Source organism: Stegostoma tigrinum, chromosome 8, assembly GCF_030684315.1.
Source record: "Stegostoma tigrinum isolate sSteTig4 chromosome 8, sSteTig4.hap1, whole genome shotgun sequence".
NCBI lineage: Eukaryota > Metazoa > Chordata > Chondrichthyes > Orectolobiformes > Stegostomatidae > Stegostoma > Stegostoma tigrinum.
Genome location: NC_081361.1, coordinates 64,251,116 through 64,272,301, shown reverse-complemented (window position 1 = coordinate 64,272,301; position 21,186 = coordinate 64,251,116). Strand labels below are relative to the sequence as shown.

Here is a 21,186-nt window from a genome sequence, read left to right as displayed (position 1 = left end):
AAAGATTGTAGAGAAAAACAATAGAAACTCCAGTTGTTTTGACTTAAAGGAAAAGATATTCTGCTGAATTACCATATAATCTTAAATGCTATAGCACCCTTAGCCACCCTGTAACATTTTTCTGAAAAAGTTTCTGTTCTCATGAGTATTTTGTGATCGTAGTTTTTAACTTGACTTTCTTAATTATTTTTGGTTATCTACTCAACGGTTACTTGAAGTGAGTGAAAAACAAACTTCAGCTGTTAACTGGATATTTAAATTTCATTTTAAAAGGTTAATGACCTGTATGAAGTTTGTAACAGAATCCTTTGAATGCTAATCAAAACCATGAATTGTAAAGCATCGACTAAAGGTCAATGATCGTAAAGTGCACTGGAAGAATTTTGGTACCATAAATGACAAAACTATAAAATTAACAGATTGCACCTTCAACTTGCTTCGAGTACAGGAATTTTTATTCAAGAAAAGAATCATTAGTTCCTGTGAATTTTCTCTATAAGAATGTAAAATAGCATCAGCATTTTGCTGACTGGCTGTTGATCTATATTTCCTGCAGTAAGGCACTTAACTAGGCTTTTTTATCGCATTATTGTTATTACATCAACCATTTTGCAGTTTCCTTTGTCAAATATTTTACCATCAGTTATTTTAATATGGCTTCAAAATCTAAGTCGAGACTTTCTTTGATTCTTATGCATTTTATCCACAGTACCTTTGCCAATGGACCATATAGAACAAATGGCTGAGGAATGTCTGAAGGATATAGATGAAAATGATGATGATTTGGAAGATGATGAGGAGCTCTTGGTAAGTTCATTTTTTAGGCTATAACTTTGATAAATAAATACATTATTGGAGACCATGATAAGTAAGAATTCCAATCGGAGCAATGATATTTTCAAATATTGTTCAAACTGCATATTAACACACCCCCTCCATCCCCTCACCTCTGTCCCATGCCCCTCTCGCTCTTGCGTGCTCTCACGTATGGGGTGAATTTGTTATTTGCAGATATATTCTATTTTGTTCAAAAAGAATGCAATTTATAGACGGTCAAAGTGGCATCTTACAAATTCCTACTTTAAAGAAGAAACTAGTCTGACTCCAAACCAAAACGAAAACAGTATCTAAACAAGACCTCACACTCAACATGCAGACTCTGACCTGAAGTGTCACCTTTTTTTTACACTGATTAAAAGCCTTTTGCTCTCTCTGGACATGACTTGAAAGAAATTCGGAGATTTATAAATACATATTAATCAGTTAAAGCCTTCTAACTGATTCAAGATTTAACATCATCTTAGGTTTATTTAATTCATTCTCGTCAGTTGTGCGACCCTTTTAATCTTTTATTTAAATTCTGTATTGTGCTGCTTTCTCACTTCATCTGACAAAGGGGCTACACTCAAAGTTGGTGTTTTCAAATAAACCTGTTGGACTATAACCTGGTGTTGCATGATTTCTGACCTTGTCCACCCAGTCCAACACCAGCATCTCCACATCATTGAATCCTACTGAAGTATTTTAATTCATTCCTTTGTTTTGTTTCTTAAATTAAATTCGAGACATCGTACCTGCCCCTGCAGGTATTTCAAGCCCCTTGTTAGCCTTTCACAGGTTGAAGGTATAACATGAGGTTGCAACTTTGTAGTTTCCATTTAAGTAAATTATATTTTGCAGTCATTTTGTACTGGATGGAATATTGTGAACTAAGAGTAAGCCAAAGAAAATATATATTTAGGTGTCTGCATAAAACATAAGGAAAGTTATTTATTTTATAACTAAGGCAGAACTGAAGGAAATGGTTCTGGAAGAGGAGGTGGTGGAAGAGGAAGAGGAGCAGAAAGAATTTACAAATCCCTCTGTTCCCACAGAGTCTGGTTTGGATCCATTGAATCAATGTACTGTCTCTCAGCCTCAGGTAAACCTTTTTATAAAGTTAAGAAGAAAGACATTCTTTTTGGAACTGTTTACTTAAAAGACTCCATCTTTAGTGATACATCATGTGATATTGACCTGAAAGAATCTCAGTAAAGCCAACGTTTAATCTTTAAAAGTGTGGTTGAATGGATTTTAGTGCATGGTTGTTGAGTGAATTTGTTATCCTTAGTGATCATTTTCTGAAATCCTTGCAGTGCTGGAAATGTTTCAGAAGTTAATTGTTATTTTCTTCTTGGAACCTAGAACATAAAGAATCCTCTCTACTCATTTTTAGCATTCTTTTAGTCTTTTAAACTTTGATTTGGTATAAGAATGATTCTCGAGTGATGAATACGTGACAAGAACATCTACCAACACGTTACCTTTTGTTACAACACAGGCAACCAAACCAGTCAGCCTTTCCACATATGTATTTGCAAAGCAGTAAAATTAAAACCATCAAAGACTCACAAAATTGACCTCAGTGGTTCCTACCCAGACTTCTGAATACCCCATCCTAGACTTTGCAAATAATCAATTCATTGGATAAACATATGAATGATAATGGAATAGAATAGGTTAGGTGGGCTTCAGATCGGTTTCACAGGTCGGTGCAACATCGAGGGCTGAAGCGCCATACTGTGCTGGAGTGTTCGGTGTTCTCGACACTAGTTGGTATGTCAAACAAAATGCAATTTACTAACAATATGGTAACTTTAGCAGAGTAAAATTAAAATCAAAGTAATGTAATTACATGTTTTAAAACCAAAAACCTTTGTTTTCAGCCCCATTCATACAAAAGACAGACAGAGTTAAGGGATAACTACAAAAAACAAAACTGGTCAAATTACTTGTAGTTTTCACGATGCACTGTTTCGCAGGCATAAATGATGGTTTCTTGAGTTGATTTGCTGAAGATGTTGACTTGCAGTCCTATATAAATAAGTGTGTGTTTGGTCTATGTTCCTTTTTAGCACAAAGTGTTACTGTCAGTCCAAGCGTTATCTATAGCTCACTTTTCACAGCTCTGAGCCAAAATTGATGAAAGAACAAAACAAAAACATTGAAAAATCAGTGAGGATTCTAACATTTTCCACAAGTAGGCATTTGAGTGGTGTTGCAATTTTAATTGACTTCAACAGAGAAATGGCTGTAGGCGGGTATCAATGGGATAGCTGCAGAAACTGAATAACAAGGTCTTAACCTCTTGCAACTTAGAGAGTAAGTTGAGTTAATCATTAAGTTCAATTCGACAACAAAAACAGTAACTGCTGGGGGAAACTTTGTAGATCTAGCAGCAGCTTGGAAGGACCACAGTTAATGTTTTGAGTTCAGTGCTTCTCTTGCTTCTCAGTTCTCGTGACATTAATTCTGTTTTCTATTTATAGATGCTGCCTGACCTGCAGAATTTCTTCAATTTGTTTTGTCTTATGTTTCCAACATCTACAGTTCTTTTATTATTTCTCAGTTCAGCCTCAGTAAAATAAATCCAGTGTGTCTTTGTGGAAGTCTGTGTGCAATTTGAAAGCTAGCCTAATGTTTACCCTGGTTACATGATAATCTATCAGCTTATTCTGAGCTGAAACTTTGGTTCAGGTTGATTGTGTGGTGATCTGGTTATCTAAATTAGTACTAAGTATTTCTACTCGGAAAGCGTTATTATAAGAAAGACCTTTCCTTCAAACTGTATAAATATATTTAATTTCTTCTTAACCTATTTTTATGATCAGCTTGTTCAAAGATATTGCACACCTCTGGAGCAGGTGGGGCTTAAACCTGTGTGCCTCGGTCCAGGAGTACGGATGCTACCACAAGAGGGCCCTCAAATTTAAATCACACGGCACAGTCTGTATTAACTGCCTGAAGTATAAAATGATTCTTCTTTTGTAGATGGCTAGTTGGAGTTGAGATGTCAGCACTGACTGACTGGGTTTGAAAATGCCTGGTGAACCCTTGCAGGTTTGCCTCTAATGGGTAGATTATTGGCCAGCAAGGTGGTTGCAGATTGACTGGAGCAGCTTTCCTTTTCTTCTGTCTTGCTGTTTTTTTTCTCAGCTGCATTTGTTAATTAACGATGAATCACCATATTGATCATGATTTGGTATCTGATTTCCATGGGATGTGAGTAGAGCAAACCTTAGTGGAGGCTTTGATTGTTTATGAAAATTTCCCTTTACCTTGATTGAGCAGTCTCCTTCGGGTGGGCTGTGTAAAGCATCTCTGTGGGCAGTCTTGAGTCAAGATGCATCTCAGCTGATGTGATATCACGACCTCTCCTTGACAATTGAGCCTAGATGAACCCTTTAAGACAGTGTTCATTATGTTGTTATAGGCCTTTGATATGGCATCTGTAAACTGTCCAAACTTAAGCACTTGAGAAATGTGAAGACAACCACCGCCTAACAAACCGCTTTAGCATTGGATCTGACATGATTCTGAAAAATCTGAAGTGGAATTTCAGTGGTGTATCTCCTCTTTGATGTTATTTCTTTGGGATAAGCAACTTCCAAAAGGGAAACAAGGGTCATTTTATGGTCCAGCCAATTATAATCATTTTAGTACACAGTGTGTTTTGTAAGTAAGGGTAACAAAATATCCCACCCCATTCTGTAAAACCACCAATGAATTTTTTTAAAATCCAGCATGCATTTAGGTTTGGTATTTTTTTTTCCTTTAACTGTTTTCAGAACACCAATCCAAGAGAGTGAATTGGTCATTTGTGGGTTGCATTGTATAGGTAGTAAATGCTTAGTGAACAGGAAACAAAACACAATCACAAAATGTTGAATCACTTAAATAAGGGTGAAATCTTCAGCATTTAGTCTTATGTTACCTGATGGCTGAAATTTGCTTTTCTTTTTTCCAAGTCAAATATAGTTACTGTTAATACTGGATTACAAATGACACTGGAAGAGAGACTCCAGATGTATAGAATTGCAATTAGTAATGCAAAGCAAACTGGAGAGACATCAAAACTGAGGCGATATGAACGAGGATTAAAGGTATACATTAAACAGTTTGCATTCTGTCTTCCATATAGCTTTTAAGCTGTGAAGCAAGAGTTGTTCAAGCTTCTATAGGGCTCTCTTGAGTCGCTTTACAAGTAAAGCGTTGTGTCCTCAACCTAGTTTTGATTTGTTTTTGGAGCTTTCCATAACGAATTCTGCAGTGCTTCATAAGTATATTGAGAAGCTGTTCTATCCATCGTGAGCAAATTAACACAGTTACTTGCAGAACCCTTTTATTCATGAACATACTTTTTAAAATAAATTTTAAAATCTGTTTATATTTAATGTAGCAAGGATATTGCAATCTTCATTCGGTTTATTTTGATTTACAGACATTGCAGACACTGCTGGTTTCTGCAAAGAAGGGTAAAAAGATAGAGGAAGCAGAAATTCCTCCCCCAGTTGCAACTGGTAAAAGCAGTGCCTCAGTACTCGAGTCTGATAGTTTAAATGCAAAAGATTTGGAAGATGGAATAGCTGAAATGCATCAGGATACCCTAACACCAGCAAATGAGGTGCTTCTACCTCAACCAAGTGTTACTGTGTTACCTGTGAAGTCTTTAGTGCCTGAGCCTTCAAACATTACAGCCCCTGTAACTTCTCTTCAGACCGAGATTGTTGATGTATCCACTACTGATACAACAGATAATGACAACCCAGGTAACGTATCAAATGATAAGACATTTACAGGATTTGCTTTTGTTTTAAGTAAATTAAGTGGAAACTATGTTAGGGCAGATTATGCAAGATGTATGGAAGCATAGGTTCTGAACTCAGACTTTCCTCACTACACGCGTTCTTCTCTTGATCATTTTTTTTGACTAATGGAGAAAGTTCGCTAATGTTGAAAGCAGTAACAGTTTCTTAACTTGCACTTGTTGGATCGATGACGAATCATTTCTTTTCGTTAATTTTAAATTATACTCAGATTCAACTTAGGAACATGATCTGAAAGAGTCATTTGAAGCCAGCCTTGATGCAAATGTATTTGGTCTTTTTAAAGGTAGTTTTGTTTCTATGCTTTGCAGGAAGTGGTGAAACGAAAACAAAAGTATTATTGTTTGGGAGACAGAACGAGTATAAATTGGCTGCACTGAGAGCAAAACAGGCGGGAGACATCACACAAGCTAAAGAATACATGAAAATCAGCAAAGTAAAGCTTTTTCCTTTTTTAAAAAAAAAAATCCATTCACTGTTCTAAAGTAATTTAGAATTCACTTGAAATTGAAAATTTGCAGAAATGGAACCATTATAAAATGGAGTTACAAAAAATGCTTACATAGATTTTGTTTGCAACATTTTCAAGGTAGAGTCAAGCTTCATTGACAGTGTTTTGTAGAATTAATGAAAAATAATATCTGAAGAATGAAGTTGGATATCAGTATCACTGCCTGGTGTGAGTTGTATGTCTGGTTCTATTAAAAGTTTGGTTTATGGTATTAATTTTGTCAACAACAGCTATGACAGAAACAGACAAGATCACTGTGGAAGGAAGAGCAAATCGGAATAACCTGTGCTGCACCCTTAACATTATAGTAGGGTATTAAGCATTGAGATTCATTGATACTTGGGATCAGTTTTCCAACAATTCTTTTTGGGAAATGTATACTGCAAAAAAAGGGGGGAAAGTAAATTACAAATAAATTGAAGTGTGGGCAATAGCGAAGTATTTCTCACTTTCAAAACTTAGTGCATTAATTGTAAAGTTTAATTCAATGTGTATATTGATTAGTCTTGCAGACACATAGTTCAATATCATTCGTTGCTTTTGCATCGCAGCCTCAGACTGATAAGCACATTTCAACCTCTAAAGCTGTTTGACCAGTTAAGCTCTGACGTGATTCTCTACTCACCTAAGAATAATTGAGTCTCGAAGGAAAACAGATTTGCTAACATAGAGTAACATGTTTTGAAAAACACTTATGTCAGGTTTAGGGTATCAGCTGAAGTACGGTCTGGAAATATAAGAAAATCTCAGCAAGCCAGGCAGTATTTATCTGGAAAGAAACAGAAAACCTTGCAGTTGATGGTTTTGAAAGATAATTAACTTGGAAAAACTGATTTGGTTTTTCCACAGATTTTGCATGACATGCTGAAGGCTTGCAGCTTGCTTTTTGGGTTGAATTACTAACGTTGTGTTCTGCCTGCAGATGCAATTATTTTGGACTATTATAACTGTGCCATTTGTAATTTTAATGGATATACACAAATCTAGAATTGTAAGTTTTTTTTTCCATTTCTTGTTTCTTCAGAAATTTGACGCTGTGATAAAGGCTTTGGACAGCGGGGAGCCTGTGGATCTGACTAACCTGCCACCATCGCCAACAGGTGCGAATGTGTAGATTTGTAATGCAGATTTGTTGGCTTTGTTTTTGCCCAGTTATAAAATTTCCTATGTTAGTGTGTTGTAATTTAGAGACAAATCTAGATCTTTGGTTATTTTTAAGCGCGCTCTCAAAATTTATTGTACTACTACACAACATTGTAATGCTACAGAAGTTTTTTGTTTTTTTTTCATGTTGCTCTATTCTGAGCTGATCACAATATGTTCAGTTGTGTAGTAGTGTCAATCACTTTCAAGTGCAAATGCACAAGCCTCACAGCAATTCATTTTAGTCTAATCATGCACTTAGTCTACCTCTGTATCCAGTGCTAAACAATACTGAAATACTTAAAATTCCTTTTACTTATGCATAGATTTAAATTCTGTTTCTTCATCTAAGATCTCAAGTCCTCTAATTGTAAGCAGCAATTTTAACAATGCTGAATGATTAATTATTAATGTTTTAATAAAAGTTGACTTCTAAAGTTATTCTTGTATATATGTAGTGCTACAGTTTAGTATATTTTCCAAGTGACCCATTTTGATAATAGGATATTTTAATGAATTTACCAAAATTCTAGCATACATTATTGAACAGGCAGAATTATATTGGTGTCAATTATTCTCTGCTATCCTCCGCTGTGACTATAACTGAAGTAGTTTGGGAGCTTTTACAAGAATTATTTTAACATGCTCACATTCCTCTTCTTTCGAGTAGAACAGTTGAACATTGTATATGCTGGTTGTTAGAGAACCCCAGGAAACCTGTTTCCTTCAAACCTTTAACACAAATTGGTGCAGTATATGTATGGCAGGAGAGCAGGGCAACAATCAGATCTTCATAGTAATAACAGGATGGGGTTGTACTGGAGAACAGAAGGACCTAGGGGTTCAGATGTATAATTCTTTAAGTTTGTGCTGCATATAGACAGGTTGGTTAAAAAGGTTTATTACACTTGCCTTCATTGCTCGGTCCTTTGAGTATAGGAGTTGGGAAGTCATGTTGAGGTCGTACAGGATTTTGGTGAGGCTTCTTCCAGAATATTGTATCCAATTCTGCTCGGCCGTTTACGGAAAGGATATTATTAAGCTGGAAAGGGCTCAGAAGAGATTTACAAGGATGTTGCTGGGTATAGAAGGTTTGAGTTGTAAAGAAAGGCTGGATAGACTGGGACTTTATTCACTATAGCATAGGTCATTGCGAGGTGACCTTAAAGAAGTTGTTTTTTAAAAAAAATGAAGGGTGTAGGTAGAATTAATGGTAATTGTCTTTTCCCTAGGATGGGTTATTTCAAGCGTAGCGGGCCCAATTTCAAAGGGAGGAGAGAGAGAGAGAGACTTAAAGATGTGAGGTGCAAATTTTTTTAGAGGCTGGTTTGCGTATGGAATGAACTTCTGGAATATGTGGATGTGGGTACAATTACATTTAAAAAACATTTAGATAAGTACATGAATAGGAAAGGTTTGGAAGGATATGGGCCAGGAGCAGGCAGGTGGGACTAGTTTAACTAGGAATTGTGTTCAGCATAGACTGGTTGGACTGAAGGGTCTGTTTCCATGCTGTATGATACTGACTCTCTAACAGTTCCTTGCCAAAATATATGGTCTGGCCTTTACTTTCCTATTACCTCTTTCTCCTCAAATGTTAACACATTCTGACAGTAATCAACACAAGGATTTGGCTCCCCTAATGCCTGCTTCGGAAACAGTTATTGGGGCACCTCATGTAAAATTAGCAAGTTGAAATCAAATTGTTAGGGCTGAACAGACATGTAATTCTGCATTACTGCTTTTCAAATTGATTCCCATGAACAGTATCTCCAGCTGGCTTACTGGCTGATGTTAACTGACTCAAAAAGGAACCCGAAACCTTCCAAAAATAATGTTCCGCTACATTTTGCTGCATATTTATTCTCGCAGCTGTTTGGCATGCTTGGGCGCTAGGTGAAGATCATCAGATCCATTCTCAACATACGTGTCTTATATGCTCAGATCTTTGAGTCTTTATATGTATAGATGTTTTCTCATGCCAGACGTGAAAGTTCAACGTTGGAAAGTCAGGAACATTTGAAACTTGTATTTTATAATTTGTAATTAGTCATAATTAATAGACTAACTAGCAAGAATAAGTCATTGTAAATACACGAAAGAAATTCATGGTTTGCGATTTTGGAAAAAAGCTGATCAACTATTTAAAACTTGGAGCCATCACTCATATATAGCGCAGTTCTGCCTCCTGACAGACGAATAACTTCAATGTTTGTCAGCTGCCGCAGTTCAATTAACTGGTCTGTCGGATAGGTTTGCTATGCTTTGAAACTAAAACTGAATGCAGGTTTATTACTGTATATCGTAAAGTAACTGTTATAAACTTTTAAAAATGTGTTCAAAAGCTTTGACAGATACTTCAGCCCGGGAAAAATCACTCAATCCTTCAAGTGTAGTAACTCTTCCGGATCAGCAGGGAAAGGATTTGAAAACTGAACATCAAGTCATTGTAGAATCCGGTATGGTGTGTCTAACTGTACACTGTAAAAGTCATTGATATGCACTGTATTAATGCATAATACTAAAGGTGGCACAGTGGGTCGGTGGTTAGTACTGTTGCCTCAGCACTAAGGACCCAGGTTCAATCTTAGCCTTGGGTTACAGTGTGGAATTTGAATGCTTTACCGTTGTCTGTGTGGGTTTCCTCCAGATGCTCCCACAGTCCAAAGGTGTGTCAGTTAGGTGTATTGGCCATATTAAATTGTCTGTGGTGCCCAGGGATGTGTAGGTGTGGTGGATTAGCCATAAAAAACACTGCGTTATGGGGGTAGAGTAGGGGTCTGGGTGGAATGCTGTCTGGATGGCTGATGTGGACTAGATAGGCCAAATGACCCTTTTCTGCACTGTAGGGATTCTCTAAACTTCCTGTGATCTTCCATGATCTACTAATATGTAATCTGTAATAAAGCACAGTAGCTTTGGATGTTTTCATGAGAAAAACAAGTATTTCAAATTCATAATTTTAAAAATGCAGGGAGTTAATGCTATGGGAGTTTAAAGCTTCAGGTCATATCTTGCATTGAGGCTTCAAAGTTTTGGGTGCCTCTGTTTAGTGCAGTCAGCAGCAAGTATTGGCAAAATTTGGAGAAGTGCCAAAAACAACGAAAGCTGACAACGTTGTTTTTAAATGTTTCATGTTATTGACATGTTTATTCAGTTAACAATGTACTTGGAAAAATATAAATGGAAACATTTTACTTAACTGAAAGCCTTACAGAATTTTCTGGACCTAAAGTGATGTTGCAGAGTTGAGAGATGTTATTTTATTGTTAACTAGAAATGCATGCTATTCTGAACCTTAAATCTACAGTTTTGACCAATTAGCCTTAAAACTCTTCGATTATAATATATAATTTTCTTCCTACTGATGAATTTTGATTTTGAACATAGATTGTCAAGAGTTCTAGAATCTGAGTGTTTCAAACATTAAACACTTTGCACTAGTTGTGCAGCACTTTCTTTCTTGTGTAGGTTTTTACAACTATACAAATGATAAGTTTCTATGCAGATAATAGATAGCAAGTTGTTGAATCTTTTTGGAATTTAGTGGGTTTTTTCCTTCAGTTGATATATAACCTATGCATCTTGACTCAATATGAGAATGTCAGAAAACTTTACCCAAACTTCCTCTTCAACGTCTGTCATTTTGATGTGCATATTTTTATTCCCCATTATAATTTGACCAAATATTTGTGGGTTTAGGGACTTGAATATTAAACATTACAGAAGTAAAGTTTAGATCTTCTGCTTCAAGGTGTCATATTTTGTTATATAATGTGTGCTTTCTATTACATGCTTTGTATCAATGGCAACATGCGTATGCCGATCAAGTTCTGCCATAGTGATAGGAGGTGAGTTCTTCCAAGCAATTCTCCCATGAGGCGCAGTGCTACCTGGGGAACTAAGTAGATGCTGGTTAGCCCCTATTGGTATACTAATACAGCTCCTTAGAGTGATGTCTTAGAAATGGTATATGGGATTGAATCATCACAAAGCTGGATAGGGAAAATCTTTCTTTTATTTGCAGGATTCAGACATTGCTGGCTAGGCCAGCATTTATTCTCATCCCTAGTTCCCTTGAGAAGGTGATGTTTTTTATGTATTTGATAACATGGTGGACAGTCACTTTGATCACTTGATGTCATCTTGTTGTCGATCATTTTGAGTGGAAAACGGCTTAGTCTAATTTTGCTGCCTGCCGCTCCTTCTTGGAATGTAATAGTGATGAGCTGCCTTTTTTAACCACTGCAGTCCATTTCATGTCGATAATACTGTAAGGGAGGGAGTTCCATGATTTTGACCCAAAAGCACTAAAAAAACCTGATATTTCCAAGTTCCGGTGGTATGCATCTTGGTGGGGAGCTTACAGGTGGTGGTCTTGTGTGTCTCCTGACCTTGTTGGAGATGATTGTGGTCTGTCTGAGGATCCTTAGTGAATTTCTGCAGCACATCTTGTAAATGGTATATATAGCTATTGAATGTCAGTGTTGAGGAAGTGAATGTTTGTGGATGTGGTGCCAGTCAAGTGGGTTGCTTTGTATTGTATGGTCTCAGGCTTCCTGAATGTTGTTGAAGCTGCATGCATCCAAACAACTGGGGGGCACGGCATCACGCTCCTGACTTACGACTTGTGTATGTTGGGCAGGTTTCGGGAGTCAGATAGTAAGTTACTTGCTGCAAGAATTGCTCGCTACTGGCTGGCTCTTTGAGCTGCAGTACTTGTTAGGCGAGTCCAGGTCAGTTTCTTGTCAAAGGCCACCCCCAAGATGTTGAAGTAAACAAGTCAGTGATGGTAATGTCATTGACTGTCAAAGGGCACTGCGTAAATGGTGTTGCATATGAGCCCCAGTGAAGGGCGTTATTCAATTCAAACAGGGCTGGAGAGCAGAGAGATGATTCAACCTTGGACTGGGAAAGGAGCCACTAGAGTGGACTAGAAAAAAGGTTGATAGGAGAGGAACGGTAGATAGAGAATATGGGAGGGTGGGGGGAGAGAATGCAGCAAATTGAAGTTAGCAAAATTACTTCGTCAAACTGGTAACTAAACGAATTCAGTATGCATAACAGCTTTTGACAGTGTAACTCAATAATTTCTACTGAGTATCTATTAACTTAATCAGACATGTGATGTTGTAATTTTAGGCCTACCTCTGCCGCCTAAAGATGTTATAGAAGCTCTACATCAAAGAATGGAGAAATATAAGACAGTAGCAGCTCAAGCTAAAGCTGATGGGAATGACCGTAAAGCAAGGATGCATGAAAGAATAGCAAAGGTACATAAATTTTTGGGGATATCCTTGGAAGATTTTTATTCTCAGTTCCCTTTTTAAATGTGTTGAGCTCCTCTTGCTGAGGTGCAGTACCCAACCATCCTTACTTAACTTGCCTAACTCAGTTATAATTCATGTATGTGACTTTGTTTAATCAGACTACTCAATTCAGTGGTGATCAAGAAACAGATATGTTACACACTTAACTAAATGGCTCCCATGCAGTTTTGGAAATCCCAGCTGAGTAGTAAAAGATAAGATCCTCTTTTGTTGCACATTCTCTAGATATCATAATCCTGTTCATTTCCTCAGAATTTGAAAGGCTGGACTGATGATACTCTGGCACCGACACCCTCATCCGCCTGGCCAAACTCGTCCTCACCCTCAACAACTTCTCTTTCGATTCCTCCCACTTCCTACAGACAAAGGGGGTGGCCATGGGCACCCGCATGGGCCCCAGCGATGCCTGCCTCTTTGTAGGCTACGTGGAACAGTCCCTCTTCCGCACCTACACAGGCCCCAAACCCCACCTCTTCCTCTGTTACATTGATGACTGTATCGGCGCCGCCTCTTGCTCCCCAGAGGAGCTCGAACAGTTCGCCCACTTCAACACCTTCCAACCCAACCTTCGGTTCACCTCCGTCATGGTGACCCGACGGTGACAAACATCCCCTGACTCACTACCTGTCCGTACATTGCTACGTAGAGCTGTCCTTTATAACAGCTCTGCCTGCACTACATTCTACTAGATTATGTCCACTAATATCTGGTAAATGTAAGTTAGTTTAATTCTGAGGTCCCCTCTCAGCCTTCCCTGCTCTAAAGATGACAACCCAAGCTTATCTAGCTTCTCTTCATAGCTAAACTGCTCTCTCCCAGGCAACATCCTGGTGAGTCTCCTTGGCATTCCTTCCAGTGCAATCACATCTTTCTTTACAGCATGATGTACAGTTCCTGTCATTATGCTGCAGCCATGGCCTCAAAGTTCTGTACAGCTCCAGCATAAACTAGCTGCTGTTTCCATCTATGCCATGGCTGATAAAGACAAGTTTCCTCCTTAACTTTTTTTCTTTTAACCGGTCCTCCTGCCTTCAGGGATCTATGGGCAAGCACCCCAAGGCCCCACTGTTCCTCAGAGCTCCCTAGTGACCTACCAGTCACTGGGTATCCATTGTCTTGTTACTTCTTGCAAATTGGATCCCCAGAAGCATATTGGAGGTAAATTCCATCTGTTACTGCTCTTCCCAGGTGATCAATCTGTCTGTATCTTCTTGTAGTTGAAGACTTTGTTCCTCACTATCAGCCACCCAGCCAATCTTCATGTCATCTGCAAATATACTTATCATTGCCCCACATTTTCTTCTATGCTATTTATATATTGCACAAACAATAAGGGAGTCAGCACTGATTTCTATAGGTAAGCCACTGGACACTATCCTCCAAGCTCAAACAGTTTTCTACCACAAAGCCAATTTTGGATCTAGCATGCAAATTACTCTGGATTACTCTGTGCTTTTATCTTCTTTATCAATTTCCCATGTGAGATTGTGTGCAATCATGATCTATGTGGTCTTTTGAGTTTGGTAGTCATTTCCAATAAACTTTTGGTGTAGGGTAGCATTGTAACATTTGCTAATGAGTAACTGCGAATAACGAATAATGATTCCGTGATGGAGCACCCACAACCCTCTGGTGTAGAATAGGGTTAGGGTACAATCACAACCCTTTGAATGAAGAAATTATTTCTCATCTCAGTCCTCGATAATCAATTCATCTTCAGACTATGCCTAAGTGCCACATTTCTCAGCCGGGGAGTCAATCTTGTCAGTCTGCTTCAGAATCTTGTACAATTTACTGAGGTCACTTATTCTTCTAAATGCAAGAGAATGTAGGCCCATTTTACTTGTCTCTTGTCATGGGATAATGCTTTCAACCCAGGAACCAATCCAGGGGATCTTTGTAAACGGTAACCTACTAAATTTTGCACGTTAATATTTCCTTTTTCGTTCACAGGCTCACTCGAGTCTCCCAAATGAGTGCTTTTAAAAATAAATTATTCACAGGGTATGGCCTGGTCAGTATTTATTGCTATTGCTCATCCCATTTAAGAGTCATGTTAAGAGACTTAGCTGTGGGTTTGGAGAAAAATGTAAGCCAGGACAGCAGTTTTCCTTTCCTGAAGGGCATTAGTGAACCAGATGGGTTTTTAATGACAATCAGTAGTAGTTACATGGTTATCATTAGGCTAGTTTTTTTTATTTCAGATTTTTATCCAATTCAAATCTCAACACTTGCTTTGACAGGATTCAAACCAATGTTCCCAGAACATTAACCTATTCTGGATAACTAGTCCAGTGACATACCACATACTGCTACACCACTGCCTTCCCCTAGATATCAGTTCGTACAGCATATTTTTATAGTGTAATGAAATAACACATTTAGAAGTATTTTTAATAGACCTGCAATGAGAAACCTCTGAATTGGTGAATTTGAACACAGAAGTTCTGATTTAGATATAGGTGTCACTGTACCGGAAGAGTCCTAGAAATTATTTTAAAGTAAACCATTCTGATCGGTTGGGACACACCTCTGTCAGGTCAGACTTGAACCTGTATCTTCTGGCCAAAGGTATGGACACTATATCTGTGCCACATGAGTTTGTGCACAACATATTTATTCAAAATACAAAAAGTCACTTGCACACAGACTTATGTTCAAACCTGGGGCTTGTCTGAGAGTTGGAACGGAGAGAATGATCAGTTTTCTCCTTCTACTGTCCAGATAGTTGATAGACTACTTTATCATTGGCTAGCTGGTATCCCAGGCACAGTTCCTTTCTACCCACTTGATCAACTTCCATGTGGCTGAACCTGCCTTTATCAGGCTTAGCGATTGGCCAGTTTTATGTTGACAGCCTCATCAAGTTTTTTGATCATCTTACTGCAAGTTCTCTGTTCTGTCCTCACGGCTAACGAGATAATAATCTCAGCCCCACGACCCCTCTGATCCCAAGCAACAAACCCAGGTGGCCACTTATTACAAACTTAATAACTTTAACATTATCAGTTTAATACTTATAACAAAATGGTGCAGGTTTTATCTGTTTAGTGCAATATTTTTGCACCAGTTTAATCATGTTACAGGCTTCGATTCATGATAACTGCATCTTAGTAATTAAAAATCACTTAATCTTCGATTACTGTGAACAAATTTCATGCCGGTCCTTAAAAGTTAAAGGATCAGTTGAACTCGACATTCATATTTAACATGTTTGATCCCTTCTTTTTCAGACACTTGTTTCTTTGTCTCAGTTCTTTATTATTTATGCACGTTACTCACTCATTCACCAGGAGTCAAAACATGCACAGGGCAATGGGGAAATCGCTCACTGTGGTTTCGAGGCAGTATCCTTCACTAGATATGAAAATCAAATTTATATACTGCAGTTAAGGTCTCAGTAGAGATCAAATAAGGGTTGGAAAGGGAACTAGTGTGACTTTAGTCAAGAAGCCACTGAGCAGATTTCAGAAAGATAAGGTTTGTTGCAACAGTAATCATGAATATGCACTCGCCCTCCCAATTCCCTATCCCTCGTTCCCACTGTCACGCATTGCCCTTCCTTCCACTAGCCCTCACAAGGAAACTCCTGCATGCACAAGCTCCACCTCCAACAACTCCCCTGCACACATCCAGCTTCCTCCCTCATCACATACAAGAAATATCCTGTTTCCAAAATGAGTAATCTCACGTTTTTACATGTTATATGCCGTGTCCCTGCCGATTCACAGAGCCTGACCAAATCTTCCTGAAGCTGTTTTACGTATTCTTTACTTTTTACAACATTTCCCACTGAGCTTTGCATCACCTGCAATTTTTGGAAATACTACATTTCGTCCCCCTGACTCCAGATAGTTTCATCAAACTGTTCGGGTACGTCTCTGGAGTAGGTGGATCTTGAGCCCCAACATCCTGACCCAGAAGTAGGAACACTAACACTTGCTACAACAGCCCTTCCTAACTCCAAATCTTTGACAGATATTTTTGAATGGCTGGAGTCCCCAGTACTGCTTGTTTTTCCGGTATGCCTCTGGTCAGACTGTCAATTTGAGAATGCACCATTTATTACTACACTGTTTTCTGTTTGATCGCCAATCCTTATATGATGAAAATGTATTTCTTTTGATACACCCCTGAAATACTTCAAAATGTTTCTCAAACACTATTACCCATTCATAAATTTATGCTGACTATTCCAAATTAAGTTTTCTTGGAATCCAAGTTTCCATTTATTACTTGCTTTATGATAGATTCTAGTATTTTCCTTACTATTGAGGCAACGCTGACAGGTTTGTAGTTCTTTTGTCTTTTCCCCTGCTCCTTTCTCAAATAGAAGGGTGACATTTGCAAGCTTTCAATCTGCAGGAATCGTTCCAGAACCTAAGAATTTGGAAGTTGAGCATCAGCACATGACTATCCCAATACCCATCTCCTTCAAAACTCTGGAATGTAGGCTATCAAGTACTTAGAAAACTTCCAGGCCTAATAATTTCTCTCTCTGAACCTTATTACTAGTAGTAAAGTCCTTCAACTCCACATTCTTCGTAATCATTTGGTTCTCTAATTCTGGAAGATTTCTTACATCTTCCTCCATGAAAGCAGGCAGAAAGTAATTATTTAGCTTTCTGCCATTTTGCTACTCCCATTATAAATAATCCACCTTTCAGAGGGCTCACATATATCTTAACCAAGCATTGCCTTTTACGTACATGACATGTATTCTGTGTAGAGCTCTCAAGAACAGGAAAAGAAACTTGACCTTTAATTGTAACTGCCTTCAAGAAATAGAGTTCTGTATAGAGGAAATTGGTAGAGGCTGTCAGCAGTCTTTTCCTTTGGTCCCATGCAAAAGAGGCACAAAAAGATTTTCAAAGGCTATTTGAAGTGTTTGTATTGTAAAGTTGGTTAGAGTATTTGTGGATTGGAAGGCAGGACGTTAGAATTTGCTGAGGGAGGAACGTGTAGTCAGTTTGAAAGATGTGCTTTTTGTAGGCCTGGAGAAAAATAATGATGTCTGTTGGCAGTTTAAGGGTTTGCAGGTGCACAGAGGGCACCTGAATTGGAAACTTTTTTGTATTGAAAGGCAGTGTGGTTAGCCGTCCAGGCAGCAGTTTTGTCTTATCAAAACCACCAGTTTGAAATTAACTGGTTAAATTCACCAGACACTTAGACTAAAAATCAATTAAATTTAAATCTGGTGGTTTGACAACATTGGACAAATCCTGTTCTAAGAATTTGATATGTCATAGAGAGTATTCTTAAAAAAAGAGGGCATTCGCAAAATCAGCAGACAGTGGAACTGCTGTCTGAAGAGATCAGCTATCTCTGCCTTTTGAGAAGGCATCAACTAAGTAAAGGTACTGCGGCACTCTTAGCTAATATTCCTGACACCATAATTCAAAGGACAAGATGTTCCTGATTGAAGATCAATAGAGAAGGCACAGAACATTCTGGAAGATTGTACCCTGGCTGTAGTTTTGAGGGACAAAGTTGGAATTTTTCTTTTATTATTTTGGTTTATGCAAGTGGAACTGGCATTTATTGGAACAGCATACCTTTAGAATTTTGTTTTATTTGGGAATAGATAGTAATTAGAGGTTTTTTGTTTTCTTTTAAATAATTCAGTTAATTTGTTCTCTGTTAGAGTTAGATTAATAAATTTTTACTTGTTGACAGTGTCAGGAGTTTTTTTTCATTTAACGACTTATCTGTAACAGATTGGGGATGAGAGGCAAGCCTTTCTGGGTGTTTTAGCTTTAGTTATCAGAAGGGGAGGGGTCAACCTCGCTTTATAACATTTGTACTAGAGTTGCTAAAGAAAATATGATATTTAGCACAAAATCAGTGAGATGACTGAGAAATCGGTGAGAGTGAAATCACAAAGATGCTTGGAGTCAGTATTATCACTGGAAACCCAAGAGTTCCCTTTATAAATAGAAATCTTTTTCTTCGTGACACATGCCCAAATGCACATCGCTCACAGGAATGTAAAAATGGCTTATTTTTAACACTTCAGTAGTCACCACTTTTTTCAGTCTGACCGAATATTAAGTAGTTTTCTTTTTGTTCATTTTGAAGCAATATCAAGATGCCATCAGAGCTCACAAAGTTGGAAGGAAAGTGGATTTTTCAGATCTTCCCATACCACCAGGTAAGTAATGACATAAACTTTAGTATATTCATAAAAATCAATCCATGTTTGCACATATAATCCTTACTGCTTTAATTTAGTGCATTTGTACTATCATGATTTGTCTTTATATGGAATGGAAAGTTTACATGAATGTAATTACATTTAATAGCCTAGTCTGCCTGAAACTATTAAATGTAGTGAGATATTACTTCACTATGGAGTTGTTGTTAACTTCGGTTTTAAGTTCTATTTAACTGCTTCAGTAAATTGCTTTCTACGTTGTATACATGATGTTACACTTCAATGAGGTGTAAACACTTTTTGCTCAATAAAGATACAACATTTCAAACTTTGTAAGCAGTGACTTAGTAGTCTGTAATAATATTGATAGACAGTAAGAACAAATGAAGTAGCTGCAAGAGTAGCACAGAAATGCAAAATGACAGCATTGTTCTGGCTGGCTGCTCTACTTGTATCCCTTCTAGTTCTATCGACATCTTCAATGCTGTTTTAGTATTGCTGGCCAAGATGGGTTCAAGACAACCAAGACATGATTGAATGGTGGAGGAGACACAAATGGGTTGAATGGCTTAATTCTGTTCTGTATCTTTATGGGCTTGTGGTTTCTTTCCTATTGAAGTTTGTAAAATACTAACCCAGACATCAATCACTGTCTCAATAAACTTGCTATGAAACTATGGTGTTAAAAATAACTGAGTAGTTAGTCAATATGTTTGTTAGGAGCTGTGTTAACTGAAATTACCATCATAAACTAAAATTAGGTTCTGCTAATTCATCACAGGAGGGGAACTTGGAATCTTGGGTACTTAGGAGCAAATTATTGCAGATGCTGGAATCTGACTGAAAGCATAAAATGTTAGAAATCACAGGAGGTCAGGCAGCATCCATGGAGAGAAATGAATGATGAAGCCATCTAGACTCAAAACATGAGCTTTCTCCCTCTCTCCATGGATACTGCCTGACCCACAGTAGCCTGCAGTACTTTTTGTTTTTATCTTGGTACCTAACCTGGCTGTCTTAACACTTAAAATTGCATGTGATATAAGAGTGTTGGAAATTATCATCAATAATCAGCGAAGGATTTGTAAGTTGTGTTACTTGATGTTGTCTTTAAACTATTAGTTGGCCTTCCTTTAGGATTTCCACCAATACCAGGAGTGGAAGGAGCCTCTGGAGATCTCAGCATTGTTGGAACGCTTGAAACTGCATCCAGACTAGTGACTGCGGCAGTTGAGGAGGAGGAGAAGCACATGGGAGCAGAAAATGAGGTATTGCTTGCTTTCAAACATACAGAACAAATAATATTTTTCCTCGCTCCATTCTTGCTGCTATGAAGATGTGTTGCCAGCAGCCCTCCAGATTATTGCCAAAGGTGGCTGTTCTTTGTATAAGCCAAACTATTTCACTGAGTACAGCTGGACACATTCCTCTCTCTCCTTTTTTCACCACCATGTTCTTCACCCCCACCCCCTGCCCTTTTTTGGTGCTGTTAGATCTAGTAACAGCAAAAGAATGGCAACATATTGATAAGTCAGAATGGTGTGTGGGTTGGAGGGGACTCCCATGCATCTGTTTTGTCCTTTTAGATGGTAGAGTTCTTGAGTTTGAAAGGTGTAGTGTGTACCATCTACTAAATGTACTGCAGTAACTCCGGTCTGGAGGAAGGACATTTATTACTTCTAAATTTGTGCCTTTAGCTGGTAGAATAACATTAGGCCCTGGGATTTTTCTTTTAATTTAGGAAGCATAGATTTTGAGAGAATATGTTTAAGCTCTTTGCAGTATAATGTTCAAGATACATTATGTGAACTAGTTACACATGAGGGGACTGGAGGAAAAAGCTAATTGATATTAGGAAATAGAGATGGGGGTGGGGCTTGAGGTGGGAGGAGGGTGTAGGTGGGAGGAAAGACAGGTTAGGGAAGCAGGGATGAGCTGGGCTGGTTTTGGGATGTGGTAGGGGGAGATTTTGAAGCTTGTGAAATCCACATTGATACCATTGGGCTGCAGGGTTCCCAAGCGGAATATGACTTGCTGTTCCTACAACCTTTGGGTAGCATCGTTGTGGCACCGCAGGAGGCCAAGGATGGACATGTCGTCTGTGAAATGGGAAGGGGAGTTGAAATGGTTCATGACTGGGAGGTGCAGTTGTTTATGGCGAATCGATTGTAGGTGTTGCGCAAAGTGGTCCTCAAGCCTCCACTTGCTTTCCCCAAATGTAGAGGAGGCCACAGCGGATGCAGTATCCACGTCAGTAGACGTGCAGGTGAACGTCTGCTTGATGTGGAAAGTCATCTTGGGGCCTGGGATGTGGGTGAGGGGGGAGGTGTAGGGTCAGGTGTAGCACCTCCTATGGTTGCAAGGAAAAGTGCCGGGTGAGGGGGGGCTGGAGGGGCATGTGGA

General features: G+C 38.4%; 1 protein-coding gene across 5 annotated transcripts in view; it reads left to right on the top strand.

The window, feature by feature from the left end:
• cc2d1b (coiled-coil and C2 domain containing 1B) overlaps positions 1–21,186 on the top strand; it is a 59,641-nt gene that overhangs the window by 5,046 nt on the left and 33,409 nt on the right. For 3 of the 5 annotated variants that reach the window (XR_007248429.1, XM_048539273.2, XM_048539275.2), the window contains exons 3-12: positions 710–807; positions 1,787–1,921; positions 4,788–4,922; positions 5,261–5,588; positions 5,957–6,081; positions 7,181–7,256; positions 9,645–9,758; positions 12,442–12,572; positions 18,708–18,780; positions 19,921–20,051. Coding sequence is in view for 4 of the 5 variants with exons in the window: in XM_048539273.2 (XP_048395230.1) it covers positions 710–807; positions 1,787–1,921; positions 4,788–4,922; positions 5,261–5,588; positions 5,957–6,081; positions 7,181–7,256; positions 9,645–9,758; positions 12,442–12,572; positions 18,708–18,780; positions 19,921–20,051 (1,346 nt within the window). In the remaining variant the exon portion in view is untranslated. Of the gene's footprint in view, positions 1–709; positions 808–1,786; positions 1,922–4,787; positions 4,923–5,260; positions 5,589–5,956; positions 6,082–7,180; positions 7,257–9,644; positions 9,759–12,441; positions 12,573–18,707; positions 18,781–19,920; positions 20,052–21,186 lie in introns of those variants that run through there. The other 2 variants (XM_048539274.2, XM_048539276.2) reach the window with 2 other exon arrangements.